Source organism: Hippopotamus amphibius, chromosome 8 (assembly GCF_030028045.1).
Source record: "Hippopotamus amphibius kiboko isolate mHipAmp2 chromosome 8, mHipAmp2.hap2, whole genome shotgun sequence".
In the NCBI taxonomy this organism is placed as follows: domain Eukaryota; kingdom Metazoa; phylum Chordata; class Mammalia; order Artiodactyla; family Hippopotamidae; genus Hippopotamus; species Hippopotamus amphibius.
Window position 1 is genome coordinate 6,034,866 of NC_080193.1, and position 16,172 is coordinate 6,051,037.

Below are 16,172 nucleotides of genomic sequence, written 5' to 3' on the forward strand. Positions count from 1 at the left end.
AAAGGAGATGACCTTTCAAGGCCCAGGAGGGAAGCCTGCGTGGCAGCCGGCCCTGCTCCTCGGCACCTGGGAGAGCAAAGCTGGCTCCTCCTCAGTCGTCACTCTTTCATGAAACGCCCCTTTCCTCGCAGCTCCCCTTGTTCCACTGGGTCCCTGCCCCTCCCCAGACAAGGGAAGCCTGTTCCCAGTCCCGCCTCTGGGTGGAAGTGCATGTGGAGCCCTGGGGAGTCCTTGCGAATCGCTGGGATGCACCAAGCTTAGGTTTGGGTTTCTCCCTCCGCGCCGAGAGACAGGTGGGTTGGATGGGATCTCGGGGCCAGGCTGGCTTCCACCATCTCTGGGGTCTTCAGCCTGGGTGGGGCCCCTCCCTTAGTCTCGCCTGAGTGGGGCTGAGCCCCTGCTCCTCCATTTCCACTGCTCCCCTTGCTCTCCATCTTTGTGAAAGTCTGAGAAACCGATGTGTGTGTTGGGATAGGGGTACCCACCACGCTGGCTCTGCATGTCCCCTCACTCCCCTCCTTAACAGAGCCCTGACGGGAAACCAGGGCAACTATCTTGGTGCTGAGTACAGCAGTTTGGACCAAGACTTCCAAGCATGCATCCCCCAGGGATCCCACGGCCTCCCTGGCCACCCAGCAGGCACACGCCTGTCCCAGACACAGCCTCAGCCACGGCCTCGGCGTGGGGCTGCGTCAGCATGTGAGCCTCAGCAAGTCCCAGTGCACAGGGTCTCCTGCAGGCCCGCGCAGTTATAAATCCCCCTGCCTGGGGACTAGATCTCTTCATCCCCGCAGGGAGATTCATGAGCCGCAAGTGCTACCCAGGCTGCCTGGCATTTGTCATCATCCCAGAGACATAAACTACCCCTGATGCCTCTGCCCTGCCTAGGAGCGCTCCACGTATCACCAGACCAAGAGGCTCCCCCCTTGCCTGCCGGCCTCCCCTCTCCCTGGACACGTATTCAGTCCCTCTCCGTTTCCCGTTACCACACAGAGCTGCAGAGAAAATGAATATTTCTCCAGAAGTAGATTAATAAACATCATCTGAGGAGTGAGCTGATAAAGACCACGATGTGTTGTGGGAAAATCATCTCTGCTGAGAGCTGGGCTGTCAGCCCAATGGGATCCCTGGCAATAAATGGAGGCCTTGAGGAAAGCGAGCCGGCGCCCTCTGCTGGACCTGCTTGGGGGTGCAGCTGGGACTCCCAGGAGCTCCGCCCTCCTTGCTGCTCCCACAAAGCCTGGGAGAGGCTGGCTGCTGTCAGGGTCACCTTTGTGGACCTAGCAGCGGGGAAGGCAGGGGTCGGAGGCAGGTGCAGTTTGCTCAGTGTGTCCTGAAGGCTGGGAGGACACAATAAGATCCCTCCCCTGGCTGAGAGGTCTGACCCTGCCCTGCCCAGCAGCCTCATACAGGTTTCTTGGCCTCTCTGAACCTAGAGAAGCAGCCTCCTAGGGTCCTCAGGGGGTGATGTGGGTGTGGCAGGCCTGGCAGGAGCCTGAATGGGGAGCACAGCCCCTCCTGCAGCTCACACTGTTGCCACAGGGGAAGCGTTTCCACTCCGTCAAAGCACCACCCTCTCATCTGAGTCCAGATTGCTGAGGCTGAGAGAAGTCAGCCAGGCTGAAAGGCCCTGCAGAAATCAGAGCAGTGCAATCACCGAGGCCCCACCCCATGGCCCTGCTTCCACAGTGCGATGGATGCACTGGGCCATGGTGACATTGCCAGGAAGGAGGACAGCAGGGAGCGGACCATCCAGCACATCCGCTTACACCTGTCAACCCCAGCTGGGGGCTCAGAGCCCAGGGGGCCGCGGCTGCTCAGCTGTGACTCTGAGTCCCGACCACAGGGGCGTGCATCAGTGGCGCTGACTCTCCGGACAGATCGCGGCGCTGGAGAGCTGTGCTCACGCCCTGCCGCCCACACGGGCAAGCTCAGAGAGGGCTCTGGGGCTGTGGCTGTGTCCTGCCGGTCAGCAGAGGGGTTCAAAGAGCCACCGCAATTTTGATGGCTTCCTAGAGTGAGTAGATTTTTAATTTTTTTAAAACTAGAAGAGACCTACAAGGCATTCAGTCTACCTCCTTCAATTTTACAAGCAAGGAAAAGTGGGGAGCAGAAAAGTGACATGCCTTGGCAGAGTCACACAGCGGCAGCTGCATTGTCCATGAACTTGCCCAGGCTCAGGGAAGGAGCGGACCGCTTAGCTGTTCTGAAATGTGAGGCATCTTTGTGCAGATCTCTGGGCAGGCGCACCCCAGTGAGAGCCATCGTAGGTCGCTGTGGATGTTGTGGTAGAAACAGAAGCAGCACACACAGAGAGCTCAATGATTGCAGTCTGTCCAAGGCAGCTCTGTGGAGGTGAGGAAACCATTGCTCACTACCGTGATCCCGGGGGGTCCCAGCCCAAGACCCGCCACCCAGCCCCCCAGAAGCATACAGATGCCCAGAGAGAGTGTCCCTGGAAACCTCTGCCAAGTAACAGGTGCTGTGACCAGCTGTGTGTTTACCAACCCTGACCGAGGACGTCGACTGGCTTCCCACCTGAACTGGGCAGGAGTGAGGGCACCAAGTCCCAGCCTGGTCCCAGACCTAGAGACCAGCAGGAGGCCTTCATGGAGGGGTGAAGACCGCAGAGCCTTCCTCTGAGCATCCCTGCAAGGAATCGGCCTGGGGGAGGAGCTTCCTGTTCAGTCTCATGCTGAAGGGAGTGTGTCGGCCTCCAAAGGCCAGCCGCTGCCCCCTACCTCTCCAGCCTGCAGCCCTACCCTCCATCCACTTGCCTCCAAGACTCTGCCCCAAGCACCCCGGTGTTCTAGTCCCAATACTGGTGCCTGTCCCTGCATTGTTCCCTGGGCTTGGGATGGCCTGCCTCCTTGTTCACAGGCAGGCTAACTCCAGGTCATCCCCTGTACCCACAGCAAATGGTCCTCTCCCAGAGAGCCCTCCCTCGGCTCTGCCTGACCAGCAGCTGGTCAAGGTCTTGTGCCCCAGACCCTTGCTGGGGCCATTCCCTTCCCCACAGCCCAGTGCAGGGACCCATGGGTTGGGCCCTCTGGACCTCCACACCTGGCACATTGCAGGCACTGATGCGTGTGGAGTGGGTTAGCATTGTTGAGCCCCTTCAGATGCCTCTGGCGCTTCATGGGTTCAATAAAAAAGCACTGCAGACCACTTCCACCCTCCTTCCCAGGCTTTCTCTCTCATTGTCCCATCAGCTGAGACTCCCAGCACCTTTCAGGTTCTGGATGCTTTGCAGCCGTCCTCCCCGATCTGACACTCTTCAGCATTTCCCCCTTTTGCAGAAGCAAAAAGGGCGAGAGACTTGCCCCAGGCTGGGACTTGTGCCCACAGGTCTGTCCACCGCACAGCTCCCCACCTCCCTCCTGCCTTCCCTGTGCAGCTTGATTATGCTGCCTGCCTTTTACCCAGGGAGCTCGCAATGCAGAGCTGGGTCTCTTTCTCCAGGAGGGGCTGTTTCGTTTAGGACCTTGGGGTTTGTGGAGTGCCCCGACAGTTGCCATTAGGACTTGTGGTCACAGCGTTGTCTGGGAACCTGGCACTCCCCTGGATGTCTGTGGCCAGATTAATCAGACTCAGGTGCTTCAAGTGGGGTAAAAAGCCCACAGTCCAGGCAGACATGTGTCTAGGGAGTGAAGTGAGGGGTGTGCGGGACAGGGTGCCAAGTCCTGCTGCCGCCCCGCTGTGCTGTCCTGGTGGCAGCTCAGGCTCCCCAGGCTGTGAGCACGCACAGACTGTGTGTAGGAGCACACGGTGCTGTGACAGACGCTGCATGTCATGCCAGATGTCTCCTCTGGAGGGCAATTTGTTTGCTCCCTCCTTCAGGGGAGCAATGCTCTTTGCTGTGTCTTCTAGGGAATTAAGTGAGCCTCTGAGTGTGTCACTCCAGGGTTATCTGTGCTTCACTGGCTCTGATGGCAAAGACATGCCACAGCCCCAGTCACTTGTAATTACATGTTTTCTGAGTGAGGGTGATGGGGGAGCGGCCGTGAGCAGGCTCTCAGGCCCTCCGAGTCCCCTGCTCTTTCTTTTGTAGGAGCAGGGTAGAGGCTGAGGGTGCTCACAGCCTGGCTTGGCAGGACCCTAGAATTTAGAAGTGGGACATTGCTGAGAACACCTCGAAGGGTGGGGGGAAGGCCAGGGGACAGAAGCCATGCCTCAAAAACGCAAACGAACCTCTCAGATCATTTCTTTAGATGGTCATGGGTCCTGGCTTGGCCCAGGAGGGAAAGCCGCGTTCTGCTTGTTCCTTAGGTAACAACCATGGAGCTGTCACTGCCAGCCACCTAGAGTACTTACTTAGCTGTGTATCTGGTGTGAGACCTGGTCTCTGTCTTAAGGCCCTTGAGTGTGTAACAGAAACTCCAAAACTGTGCACACTGTCTGGATCAAGGTTGAGATACCACTGTCCAATAGTCATGTGGAGACTGTCACTAGAGGCTGTGCTAAGGCCAGCATGGGGCTGGTTCGGAAAGACTCGTGGGGGCAGCCTGGTCCTTGCAGTGAAAATGGGTTTGTTCTCCTGCCCGCCATCTCTTCTGCTCACCTGTGCCATTTGTCCTGTTGGTCCCCAGGGCCCGCATCGGTGCCTCGCAGGTAGCCAGTGGTCAGGAAACATTTTTCTCAGTCAATCAACGACTCTGTGAGTGTTCTTGTCCTGTGTTGAGAGTGTAAGACGTGGGGTCCTTGGGGTTGAAAGTACCATCCATACTAATACGATTGTGCCTGGAAACACTGGGACATAAAGTAAAATGCAAAACAAAACCCTGCAGCTGCACCTGAGCTGCCCTCCTCCCTCAGCCCCATGCAGGGCCTCGGGCTGCACTGGGGCTCAGGCGGGGGCCGGAGGCTGACCTGAGCCCAGGTGGGAGCCAACAGGGTCCTCGTTGTGTCCATGACTCCCACTCTGGACATTAATTGGTCTTGGGGCATCGTCTTCCCAGCAGCTTGGTGGTTGTCCTGATTCTCATGGTCCTCACGTCTGCCTGCCCAGTCGCTCCACACAAGGATATAATTAAATTCTTTGAACAGCACTTCGGGACATTTTATTATGTAGAAAAACTCCACAGCCATGTAAGCTGTTGTGTGCAGCTGGTCCACCCTGTGGTGTCTGTCAGTGCTCACTGTGCCGTGAACGGTACCTGAGGGGGAGAGGGGCGAGGCCGGAGGGAGGGAGGCCGGTGCGTCCTGCTGGGCGGCCTCCCAGCTGCCTCCTCCAGGAACAGCAGTGGAGCCTGTGCCCGGCGTCACCACCGCCCCTCTCTCTCCAGGAGCTGCCAGAGCATGACCAGCCTGGTCGGCAACGCCACGTCGCCCGTCAAGGACGGGACCTCCTCTCTTCCCAGGAGGCAGAGCTCGTTCGCCAGGCCGCCGCTCCGCGCTCTGTACGACCTGCTTGTGGCGCCCATGGAAGGGGTAAGTGCCCCGCCTGGGTTTCTTGGCGTCAGGACGCATCACTTCCTGCTCAGCGCCCCGAAGCCCCCCAGACACAAAACAAGCTTCTGAAACAGCGGAGGTTTTCTAGACTCAGAGCTTCTCTGTCTAGCTTCTCAGTCAGCATGCAGAAGCCCAAATGGACGCATGTTCTGGGTGGGCCTCTGGTTAGCAGACAAGGCCCTGAGCTCCAAGTGGTCAGATCCAGGTTCAGGTCCTAGCCCGGGTCCTTACCAGCCGGTTAGTTCGGGCTCAGCAACCCCAGGTGCAAATGAGACGCTGCTCCTTCCCAGCTTGCTTGTCAGACCTGGGGAGGCCTGGGGGTGCAGGGCTGCACGCATCCTTCCATCTCCTCAGCAGTCAGCGTGGGAGGTGCGCCCACGTCAGTGCTCCCCTGCCCGTGACTCATCTGAGGGTCTCGACTGAGCAGCTTCAAGCCAGGGGCTGCTTCCTAGTGAGAACAGAACCTCGGCCTCTGCCCTTGTCAGGACTCACTCCACCACAGGGTCCAGTGGCAGAGAAGCCTTTGCACTTGTGATTTCTCGAGAAGGTTGCGCACGGCTGCTGACAGGTTTCTATGGCCCTAGTCTTTGCACATCACTTTTCAATCCAGATGTGGCTCTCTGGGTTGGGGGGTGGTGCTGCTGAAGGGCTCAGGGATCTCATGAGTCTGAATGGCAAGCCCATCAGATGTTTTTGTACACCACGGTGTATTAGTCAGCTCTGGCTGCTGTAACAAAATGCTACCGACTGGGGCTTAAACAACTGACATTTATTTCTCACAGTTCTGGAGGCTGGAATTCCCAGATCAGGGTTCTGGCATTGTCAGCTTCTTGGTGGGAGTCCTCTTCCTGGCTTGAAAACAGCCACTTTTGCATGAGAAAGACAGAGACAGAGACAGAGACAGAGAGAGGCAGCACACTCAGGTCTCTTCTTCATCTTCTAAGGGCACTAATCCCATCATGGAGGGCCTGCCCTCATGACCTCACCTAGACTGAATTATCTCCCAAAGGTCCTGTTTTGCCAAAAGCCTTTCTTTCAGTTTTAAGCTTCGTAGGATTCGTGGCAGAATAACCACTCTATACTCAGTTAAATGAGAGTTTATGGAATTAACAAAGGCTACAGTATACTAAGAAAGAATAGTAAAGACAGAGGTTTATACCTCACCGAATTGCGGAAATACCTACCTCCAGATCCAAGCAGCTCTGGGAGGTCCTGTGTGACAGCATTCTGGGGCCCCAATTGGGAAGGGTCCCGGGCAGTGCGTCCACCCCACGGGTGAGACTTCAGATTGGAGTTCTGGGGGCTCTTGCTTATAATTCCAGGCTGCAAACTGATGATATCAGTTTGTGTGCAGAAATGCAGCTCTGGATTTACTTTAACAATGTTATTGGTTTCATCATGTAAGTCACAAGATTCTCTAGACCCTGGGAGACCGGCCAGGGACTGACTTGCTAGCAGCAGTTGTTAGGTGTGTGAGCGGGTGCACAATCCAGGCAGGGTCACAGGTCGCTCAGAGGCCTGCTTCTGCCTCTGAAGCCTGAACAAGCCTACTCTAGTAGCTTCCCCAGCAGGTCCCACCCCCAGCTACCATCACACTGGGGGGCTAAGGTGTCAGCATATGAATCTGGGGGACACAAACATCCAGTTCATAACAGGCCCCTGGGAAAGGCCAGGTACCTGCAGCAAGTGGAGGCTGTCCTCCTGGGGGGCCCAGCTCTCAGCTGGGGAGGGTGGGGACTGATGGGCCCTCAGAGAGCCAGCCTGTGCATCCCTCCTAGCGCCTCCCCACAGCCAGGTGGGAGATTTGTCTCCCAGGTGTTGGAGTGGCCTGTCAGCAGCTCTCCTCTGCTTTAGCTGACTGACAGAGGTGAGGTGCAGCCTCAGGGTGTCCTCACCTTGGCAGTGATCCCTTCGCCCCCAGGAAATGCCAGTGCAGCCCCTGGCCCAGCCTTCCCAGGATGTGTGTCAGCTTGCCTGTTATTTTTCAGGAGGCTGCCTGGTGGTGCCCTCTAGACTTCCCTCACTCGGGGACAGTGGGGATAGAAGGGAGCACAGAGTCGAAGAGCTGGAAGGCTGGACTCCTATCTGGCACCGCCTTTTCCTGACTGCGTGACCTTGGCCAAGCTGCGACCCCTCCTTGAGTACCTGTGTCCTCGTTAGAAATTGAGGACAGTGCCGCTGAGCAGAGCCATCTCTGTCCCCAGCAGCTGGCGTGGGGCCTGGTGCATGTTGGCCCTCCGTAAAGTTTATAGATGGTACGTGGTCCAAAGCGGCATTTGGTTTTGGGGTGTAGTTTGAATACAAAGCAGAGGACCCAAGGCAGAAGTCAGCTAATAGATTTCCTGGGGCCGCTCTTGTATGGTAGCTGGCAGCTTCCCGAGAGGTTACAAAGCAGAAGGAATGGGCTGGGCCTGTTCTGGAGCAACTCTGAGTCTGTAAGCCCCTGACCCTGGCCAACCAGCCCCATGCTGGTCCCAGCTTTTTTCTGGGTAGATCCCAAGTCCAGCGACGTGGCCGCAGGGGACCCACACCTGAGCGTTGTTTATTTCGCTGGTTGACGGCAACCCACTGGGCCAGGGAAGGGGCTCTTCAGGGTGGAGAGAAATCCTCAGGGTAGCGAGCAGTGGGAAGAGGCTGGGGGCAGGAAGAAGCCGCCCCTCCCTCCATCCATCACAGCGTTTCCACCCTGGAAAGAGGCTGCTACAACCACCAGTCATCCTTGAAGGGGTCCCATGAGTTTATAAACTCTGCCCTGTGTTTTTTAGACAGGTTTTCTCTCTGAGGACTTTCCCCTATGACTTAAAGAATAAAAACATGCCAATGAGATTAGTGATTGCTCTTGTCTGGACATCCGTGCTCCTCCAGGGGTGCTGGGAGGGGTAAGATTTATGTACTCGAGCCCAAAACGCGTTAGAACAGTGATCAAAGTCATGTCTTTATACAATTGACGAAGGAAGGAAACCCTGCCCCCCCCCCCCCCCCCCGACATGCGTGCCCGTGTCCTGAGGCTGCTGGCCCTCTGTGCTTGGGAGCTGCACATGTGAACCGCGGTGACCCTCGGGGGTGCAGTCTCATCTTAAAGCGAGTCCTTTAGTTTGAAAACATTTAGTTCCTGGCATTTAAAAGTGTTCTCTTTTGTGACTGAGGAGTCTGAACACAGTGAAGGAGTTAGGCTGCCTCAAAAGAGATGTGGAGTAAAACCTATCAGAGGCAGTTAAAATAAATGATCAGGGCTAGAGCTTTTCCTTGGCCGATTCATGGGACCCACTGCGGTTCAGTAAAAACACTTCACTGCTGGGATCTAAGCAGGAGATCCTTCCTTCGTTTCATCCACTCATTCAACAAGTGTTTAGTGATGAGTGCTGGGCGCACCCGGGTGCGCACTGGGCACAGAGGAGACAGTGGGGGTGGGCGCGGCGGCCAGGTCTGGTGCTCATGCTTCCCCCTCCGCGGGCTGCCTGGTGGCGGAGGCGGGATCATCCACCAGATCCCGCCCTGCTCCGGAAGCCACTAGAGGGCGACACGACACCGTCCGCCGCTCCCGCCGCTGTCCGCTGCCAGACAGAGCCAGGCCTTCTCCACATTTGCAGTGAAAATACAAATCAAAACCGAAAGTCCAAGATTGTGAATCACTGACACTTCAAGACTAAAACGATTAGCCTCTTCACATGGGGCTTATAATTATTTGAACAGCTGCCTTTGTTTAGCCGCAGTCCTGTTGCTAAGGGACTAGGTCAGATGGTAGGAAAAGGGGAACAGAATAGTATTTTACCTCAGGCTTGCACCAGGACTTGATTTAATTTAGCTGAAGGGAAACACTGCCATGGCTCTTTCCTGAGAGCACGCTGTCCTTTGCTGTCAGGACGGCGTGAGCGTGTCCAGTTACCGTGGAGGAGGCCCTGGTCCATCTGCACACGAGCCATCATCAAGCATTAAGTCAACTTCTGTCTCAGACCCAAAGGAGAGAATGTCACCAAAGAAAAGTGGCAAGTGCTAGTGTGAGAGGGACGGGGACCCTGTCTGTGTCCCTGGCATTTGTGCTTAATCACCATAGAATGAAAGGTAGTGACTCACGCCCAAGCTTGGACTTGCCACAGGAACATGCAGAACCACATGCCCACAGGGCTGCTACACGTGAAGAGCTGCTCATTCACGTAGGTCCCACATGACCCCTCACTTGGCAGATGGGGTTCTGTCCAAAGCCAGCTAGCATCAAGGACCCAGATTTAGAGTCAAAAATTCCCTAGGATTTGGTCAAATCACTCTTTAAATGTGATTTAACAGGTCTCTGGGCTTGTTCTAGCTATAGTCTCTGTTGTCCTTAAAATTATTTATTTATTTAAATTCCCTGTTGCCTACGTTTACGGTCATAAAAGCCAAGATGATAGGACAGGTGGGTGGAGTGAACATCTCTGCTCAGAAGGAAAGGTCCTCCTCGTCCACCTCTGTTCTTCACAAAAATAGCCTCCAGGCTGAGTGGAATTGTCTGGTTCAGGACCCCAGAAACTGACTTAAAACTTGCCATTCGCATCGGTTAGGTTGGTAACTGACTTCCTAGACACCAGAGCTCCGGGATGGCCCATGGCCTCTCCTCTGAGAACTCAAGGTGGGGGTCTGGCTTGGCCAGGGGCTTGGCCAGGAGGAGAGCTTGGCTTTGGTGGGGTGGTGACTGTGATGACTGCTCTGGGGGAAGGGGACTCTTGTAAAATCAAGCAGTGTGATAACTTTGTTTATCCTCACTGAGAGATGAGACCGACTGGTCAGGTGCCTGGTTTGTAAGTAGATCAGAGGCTTTGGAGATCGTTGGGAACACGTGTCTGCAGAGCAGCCCGACCTCGACTCCAGAGTGTGGAGCAGAGGATGGGACCCGAGAGATGGGCACCACCAGGCTGTCTGATTTCTGACTGGGACTCTAGTAACATTCACATGAGGACAAACACCACCCAAGGACAGCAAGTGTCTCCACAACTGATTAGGAGAAGGAAAAATGGAGGCAAACTGTTTGGACTGCTGAAGTGGTGGTGAGAGCACCAGCCCAATCAGCGAGCTCCTGCCAGGCAAGTGGTGCTCTCACCTGGATCAGGGCCTCGTGGGTTGATTCGAGCTGATTTTCAACCACCCCCGTCTCAGCCTGACCCCAGCAGGTTTTGGGGGAGCTGAGGCATGCCTGCCACTGAGGGTGTGCAGGCTTGTTTTCACCAGCTTGGCCACAGAGAGGCCCCTGCACATGAGCAGACTCTGGGCTGACTTGGCTGAGACTGGACCATGGGTGTCTGGCAGGGCCCCCTGGCTCTGGTTGGCCACTGGTCATGCGTCTCCTGCAGCCAGATTCCTCACCCTCCCCTTCTCAGAATCTTCCAGGAAAACCAGTGGTTGGTTGGTTGTTGTTCAGAGAGCACAGTTGAGTGGGTTGAATTTGGACTTTTGCATTTCTGGTTGGAATACAGTGTCTACAATCCTGGAAGCTTTTAGCTGTGGTTTCAGGGTTTTTTCCCAAACAGGTATGATGTTTACTGAGACCAATACAGCCATCCATGACACCAAGATTTCTCAGAAGCATCACATAAAAGTTTTCTCTATCTTAAAAAGTTCTGTTTGATCAATTCACTCAATCAAAAATATTGTCAGGAAAAAACCCTAAGCCCTGTAAATGGTTCTGGGGTATCCAGATTCCCAGCAGTCAGTACTTTGCTTCTGGAATCCTTGTTGTACACAGTAAAGTCCACTTCATCACGAACCTAATCTGCTGGAAAGTTCACAGACCCAGAAATTTTCTTTCCCTCCCCCATGGTGATTAGGGATGTTCATTCTCTGGCCTGTGATGCTGTGAGGCTCAGAGAGGCCTCCTGTCCTTCCGTGAAAACGGAACTCCCCACATGTGGAGGCTGCAGGCTACTCCTCTGAACCTTGGTGCTGTGCACGGAGCATGTAGTGCTTAAGCCAAAGTCAGGACACATGCAACATCATGTTTGATGCTGGTCACCGTGAGTGTATGTGGGAGATCTCCACTGACCAAAATGGTGATCAAATCAGAATTCACCACCCAGGCAAACACTCGGGACCCATGGAGGTTGCCTGGGGGAACTGCCAACTCAGAAAGTGGACTTCAGGGTAACTGCTTGGCGGAGGAGTTTCACAGGTGTCAGGTGTGATGGACACTCAGTGAAGAGCTGAGGATGCTGGTGGTGGAGATGTGAAGATGAGGACCGTGGTGATGGTGGATCCTTTAGTCCCTGGGTTCCAGTTGGAGCTAGATGCTCCAAAGAGGCCATTTACATATTTTGGCCATGTTTACAAACACAGGAGGGAAATGGAATGAGTTGTACTAGAAAAATGATCGAGGCCCAGCAGAAAAGAATAGTATGAAAAATAGGACCTGGGGTTCACTTATTTCAAGCACCCGAGGGCAGTTGTGAATTCACGTTTGACCCCCATGTGCCGAGGGCCCTCCCAGAGCCCCAAATGCTGCCCATGAGGTCACGGCATCAGCACCGTCCTGTGGGTTTGGGAACTGAGGGGCAGAGAGGTGAGAGTCTTGTCAACCTGCTCAGAATCCCTCCCAGCTGCCCCCGAATCACACACCCCATCACCTCACAGTTCCGGGTCACCTAGAGCTCCCGACTCGGCACGCAGGCCCAGACCCCATGGTGAAGGCCTCTCCCGGAATGTGCCTTCCCTTCCTGGTCACTGGGCAAGGCTTTCCAGCCTTCCAAGCCCGGCTCAACAGAGGGTCTGGGCCTGGTCAGGAGCTAGAAAGCACACGGTAGGTTAACCAGGGGAGATTAGTGTAAAGACTGTTCCCTGTGGTGAAGGGCTAACTGTGAGGTACGAGGAGACTGGGTGATTCTCCTGGGCTGAGGGGGCGAAACCAAGGAAGGACGGACATGGACGATGCGTGGTCCCCCCTCACCCCCCGCCCCCCCCCCAGGAGCGTGCTGTTCCCTGGTCTGGTCAGGCCAGAGCCAAGCCACCCCGGAGTGTGGGCGGGAGGGCACGGTGAGCGCGCGCGCACACACACTGCAGGGCAGCATGCATCACTCAGGAGAACTGGCTGCAGGAAGCAGCGTGTGAAGAGCAGGTGTGGACAGGGTGTCTGGAGCTGAGAGTGGGAACTGATAACAGCCACCCAGAGCCCCCTGCGAAAAGGAGCCCCCTCTCCTCTGCAAAGCCTGGGCTTCCCCTTGTCCTCTCACCGCCCGCCTCCCCTCCAGCCCGGCCAGCCTGGCACTGGGAGCCCTCCAGCCGAGTTTGCTGCCACAGGTGGGGTCGTGGCCCTGGTGAGAGCGAAGGGATGCTTCCTGGGGGAGTAGACAGATTTTAGGGCACCTGGCCTGGCCTTTTCTACTTCAGAAGACCCATTTCTAGAAACTGCAGGAGTCAGAGAGCTGGAGTCCCCACTGGCACTTACTGACCTGTGGTTGTGGCCGGTGTGAGGTTGGTGCTGAGCCCGGTTATCCTTCCAACCCAGGACTGCAGAAGCCAGCATGCCTGACCTAGGCTGACAGTTGGAGGCGCAGAGCAGCGTTTCCTTGAATCCTCTCTCTGTTTCTGTCTAACAGATGATGTGTAGCTTGGATAGAGACATCCCCGTGCTCTCTGTGCTACGTTCCCATTGGACTATGGTGGGCCCTTCAGTGCGGGGTGACGCGTGTGTGTCCTGGAGGCGGGATGCAGAGGGCAGTTTCCAGGGCCCCTGCTCCAACAAGTTCAGTCAGTGTCCCCGCCACCTTTTCGTTGGAGCTGCCCCTCTGCCAGACAGGGATCCCATTTGGGGCCCTCGTCCAGGGCTGCGTGTTCCAGGCGGTACCCACCACGAAGCACTGTGCTGGGAGGACCCGGACCTGCGAATTCAGGTACGCGGTTCAGAGGAAGGCCCTCCAGCTCCTGGGCTAGAGTGTCGGAGGAGTTTCCCTCTCCTCACTGCTGAGGCCACGCCTCACCAAGTCCTGGCAAGCCGTGTCCCTTCTCGCGGGCGGGGTGCATCGCCTCGTCTGAATTACCATGTGCAGCCCGACTCCACGGTGCAGGCTGTCTCCGAATGCCCTCTTGGAGTTTCCTCAGCAGAGAATGCAGGTCCCCACGGCCTGTGAGAGCCACACTCCTGCCCGGCCTCGGGGCCTCCACCGTCTCTGGCTCCCCAGTCCCCCTGCAGCCTTGCTCTCCGTGTGCCCTGTGGGCCTTGCCTGCCCAGGTGGGGCCTCCCCGCCCTCACACTGCAGGGCAGCAGTCAGGGGGCCCTGCGTTGTGTCCCACCCTCTGCGGCTGGCGGTTTACACTTCTGTGGTCTCACTCAGTGGTGGTTTCTTGCGCACATTTTATTTTCTGAGTACACTGCGTTATCGTGAGCTCACAAGCAGGGACTGAGTCCTGAGCTGACGTGGCTTCCCTGTGGTCCACAGTTGCCCACCTTAGACGCTCGTAGTGATGGAGAGGCCACAGCCCGGTGTGGGGCCCACGTAGAGATCAGAAATCACTTGTCAGAGAAGACACCTAAGCTCCTCCCAGGACATGACATCACCCGTCTTTAGGCTTGTGCCTCAGACAAGTCTTGTGGGCAGTTAGCAGGGTCCCTTCAAAGACACTCTGCCCGTGAACCTTTTCTCTAAGCGGTGTCCAGCCTCTTACCTGACCTAGCACCCCTCGATTCACCTTCACTTCATATGACAGGTGCTATTGTGACTGGGGACTTGTCTGAGATTGCTGTGTCCCCATGAAGGCTGTGCCTGTGGAATGACACCTGACAGAGACTCACTGGGGTTGGGGCCCTGGCAGCTGGAATCCAGGGAGGGTCTGCAGGGATGGGGCTGCCACCCCGTCCAGCAATACCTGGCGACCCCAGGTCAGGCGAGGATGGGTCTAGTTCTGCCCATGGCAGGTGGCCTGAGCCCCCACATTGCCCACGTGCCAGCTGGCAGAGCTCTGGCTGGGCAGCGAGCAGTTGTCACTGTCACGGCTGCTGACCCATCCCCGAGGTCAGGGCACCATCAGCCCAGCCACTCCAGCGTGGCCCCCAGGTCCTCTGGGCGCACCACAGCAGCCAGCGGCCCTGCCCTCCAGAGGGCCTTCCAGAGCTGCCTCCCCCTGCCAGGCCAGGCAGGGGCCTCGGTGTGTCCCAGGAGCCGACCCTGGAGTGGTCCCTGTGCGTACCCCACTTCTTCCTTCATGGGTTGTACCGTGATATGTTTACGTCTTCTTGGAAAATAGCTCTGAAAGCAAAAAAGAAACAAGTTGGCCTAATAATTTTTACTTCTGCTTTCTTTAGATGCATCTAGAATTTAAAAAAGGAAAAAAAGCCACAGGGGTTTTGTACAGATGGAATGTCTTGCCAGGCACGTGTCCCTTTGGGTTAGCTGAACGCCCTCTGCACCCTCAGCCCAGCACCCACAGCAGTGTGGCTGTGGGTACTCGCGCCCCCAGAGCGTGGCGGCTTGGGCGACGGAGGGATGGGGGGAGGCACCTGGCTGGGACCCTCCCCCCAGCCAGCACCCCAGGGCTCAGGGCCACCCGGTACCTGGTGCCCCTCAGGCTTCTGCAGCCTCTTCATCTCTTTATTCACACCCCGCCTGTGTCTAGTCCAGTTTTCACAGTTGTTGCCACTTGTTTTACCCGCAGTCATCTGGCCTTAGTCTCCATGAGCAATTCTGTTGGAGCATGAGGGGTGTCTGTCTGCTGTGGGTCTGCATGCACCCCTCCCTCAGGTCCCCAGCCTTCCAGGAGTGATGGGGGTCCTATCAGCACCAGATTCTCTGCCAGCCCCAGGGGAGTGAGTGGGAACAGCCCTGCAGAGCCCAGGGCCACGGGGCCATCCTCTCCCTGGGGGAGGAACAGAGGCCCTGAGGTGACGCAAGGTCCCCGAATCTGGAACCCGTCTCCTCCGGGGATGTCCTCATGGTTCCCAAAGCTTCCGTCTACACGCTGGTTTTCTCGCCTCCTGTCCATTCAGATGGACAGCATGTCCCAGTCTGGTTGAGTCCTCCCTGCCTGTGTGGCAGGGTCTTTCCTACACCGCTCGTAGCGTCCATGTGCCAGTGCAGCATCTCCTGCCCTGGCCCTCCATGACGCACAGGGCGCTTTTTTGGACAGCTGCCCTTTGCGTGAATCCCTTGTAGAAACATCTGGATGACCTGGGCTGATCCTTGTCTTTGTGGGACACCCCCTTCGTGCTGGGTGACCCCAGTCTCCCTCCTAGCCCTGCTCCTCTATCCTCCTCCTCGGGTGGGGCCTGTGAGGCAGGCGGGACCCCCACCCATCCCCCCACTCCCCGAGCAGAGCCCCTGGGGTGGGGGTGCTGCTCCTCCCTGGCCCCCCCCCCCCCCCCCGCCGGGCACGTCAGCGGCTCTGCTCACCCCGCAGGGCCTGATGCACTCTAGTGGCCCCGTGGGCCGGCACCGGCAGCTGGTCCTGGTCCTGGAGGGGGAGCTCTACCTCATCCCATTCGCCCTCCTGAAGGGAAGCTCCTCCAACGAGTACCTGTACGAGCGCTTCGCCCTCATTGCCGTCCCTTCCATCCGCTCCCTCGGCCCGCAGGGCAAGGTAAGTCAGGCTCGCTCGGGCGCTGTCCCTCTGGCCGGGCTGGGCCACCGCAAGAGAGGGTGTGGACTCTCTAGTCTGTGGCTGGCGGGGTGACTTTAGAGCAGATCTGTCTGAAGGCATGGGGGACAGCCTTCCAAACCCTTTGCTACCCCAGGAGGCCACCGTGAATGTCATTTCTCTCTCTGCTG

At 56.8% G+C, this 16,172-nt stretch overlaps 1 protein-coding gene across 10 annotated transcripts in view; it reads left to right on the top strand.

Moving 5' to 3' along the window:
• Positions 1–16,172, top strand: part of TTC28 (tetratricopeptide repeat domain 28) — a 586,106-nt gene that overhangs the window by 543,998 nt on the left and 25,936 nt on the right. For all 10 annotated transcript variants that reach the window (XR_009055063.1, XR_009055064.1, XR_009055062.1 and 7 more), the window contains 2 exons: positions 5,286–5,430; positions 15,805–15,984. Coding sequence is in view for 6 of the 10 variants with exons in the window: in XM_057745050.1 (XP_057601033.1) it covers positions 5,286–5,430; positions 15,805–15,984 (325 nt within the window). In the remaining 4 variants the exon portion in view is untranslated. The remainder of the gene's footprint in view (positions 1–5,285; positions 5,431–15,804; positions 15,985–16,172) is intronic.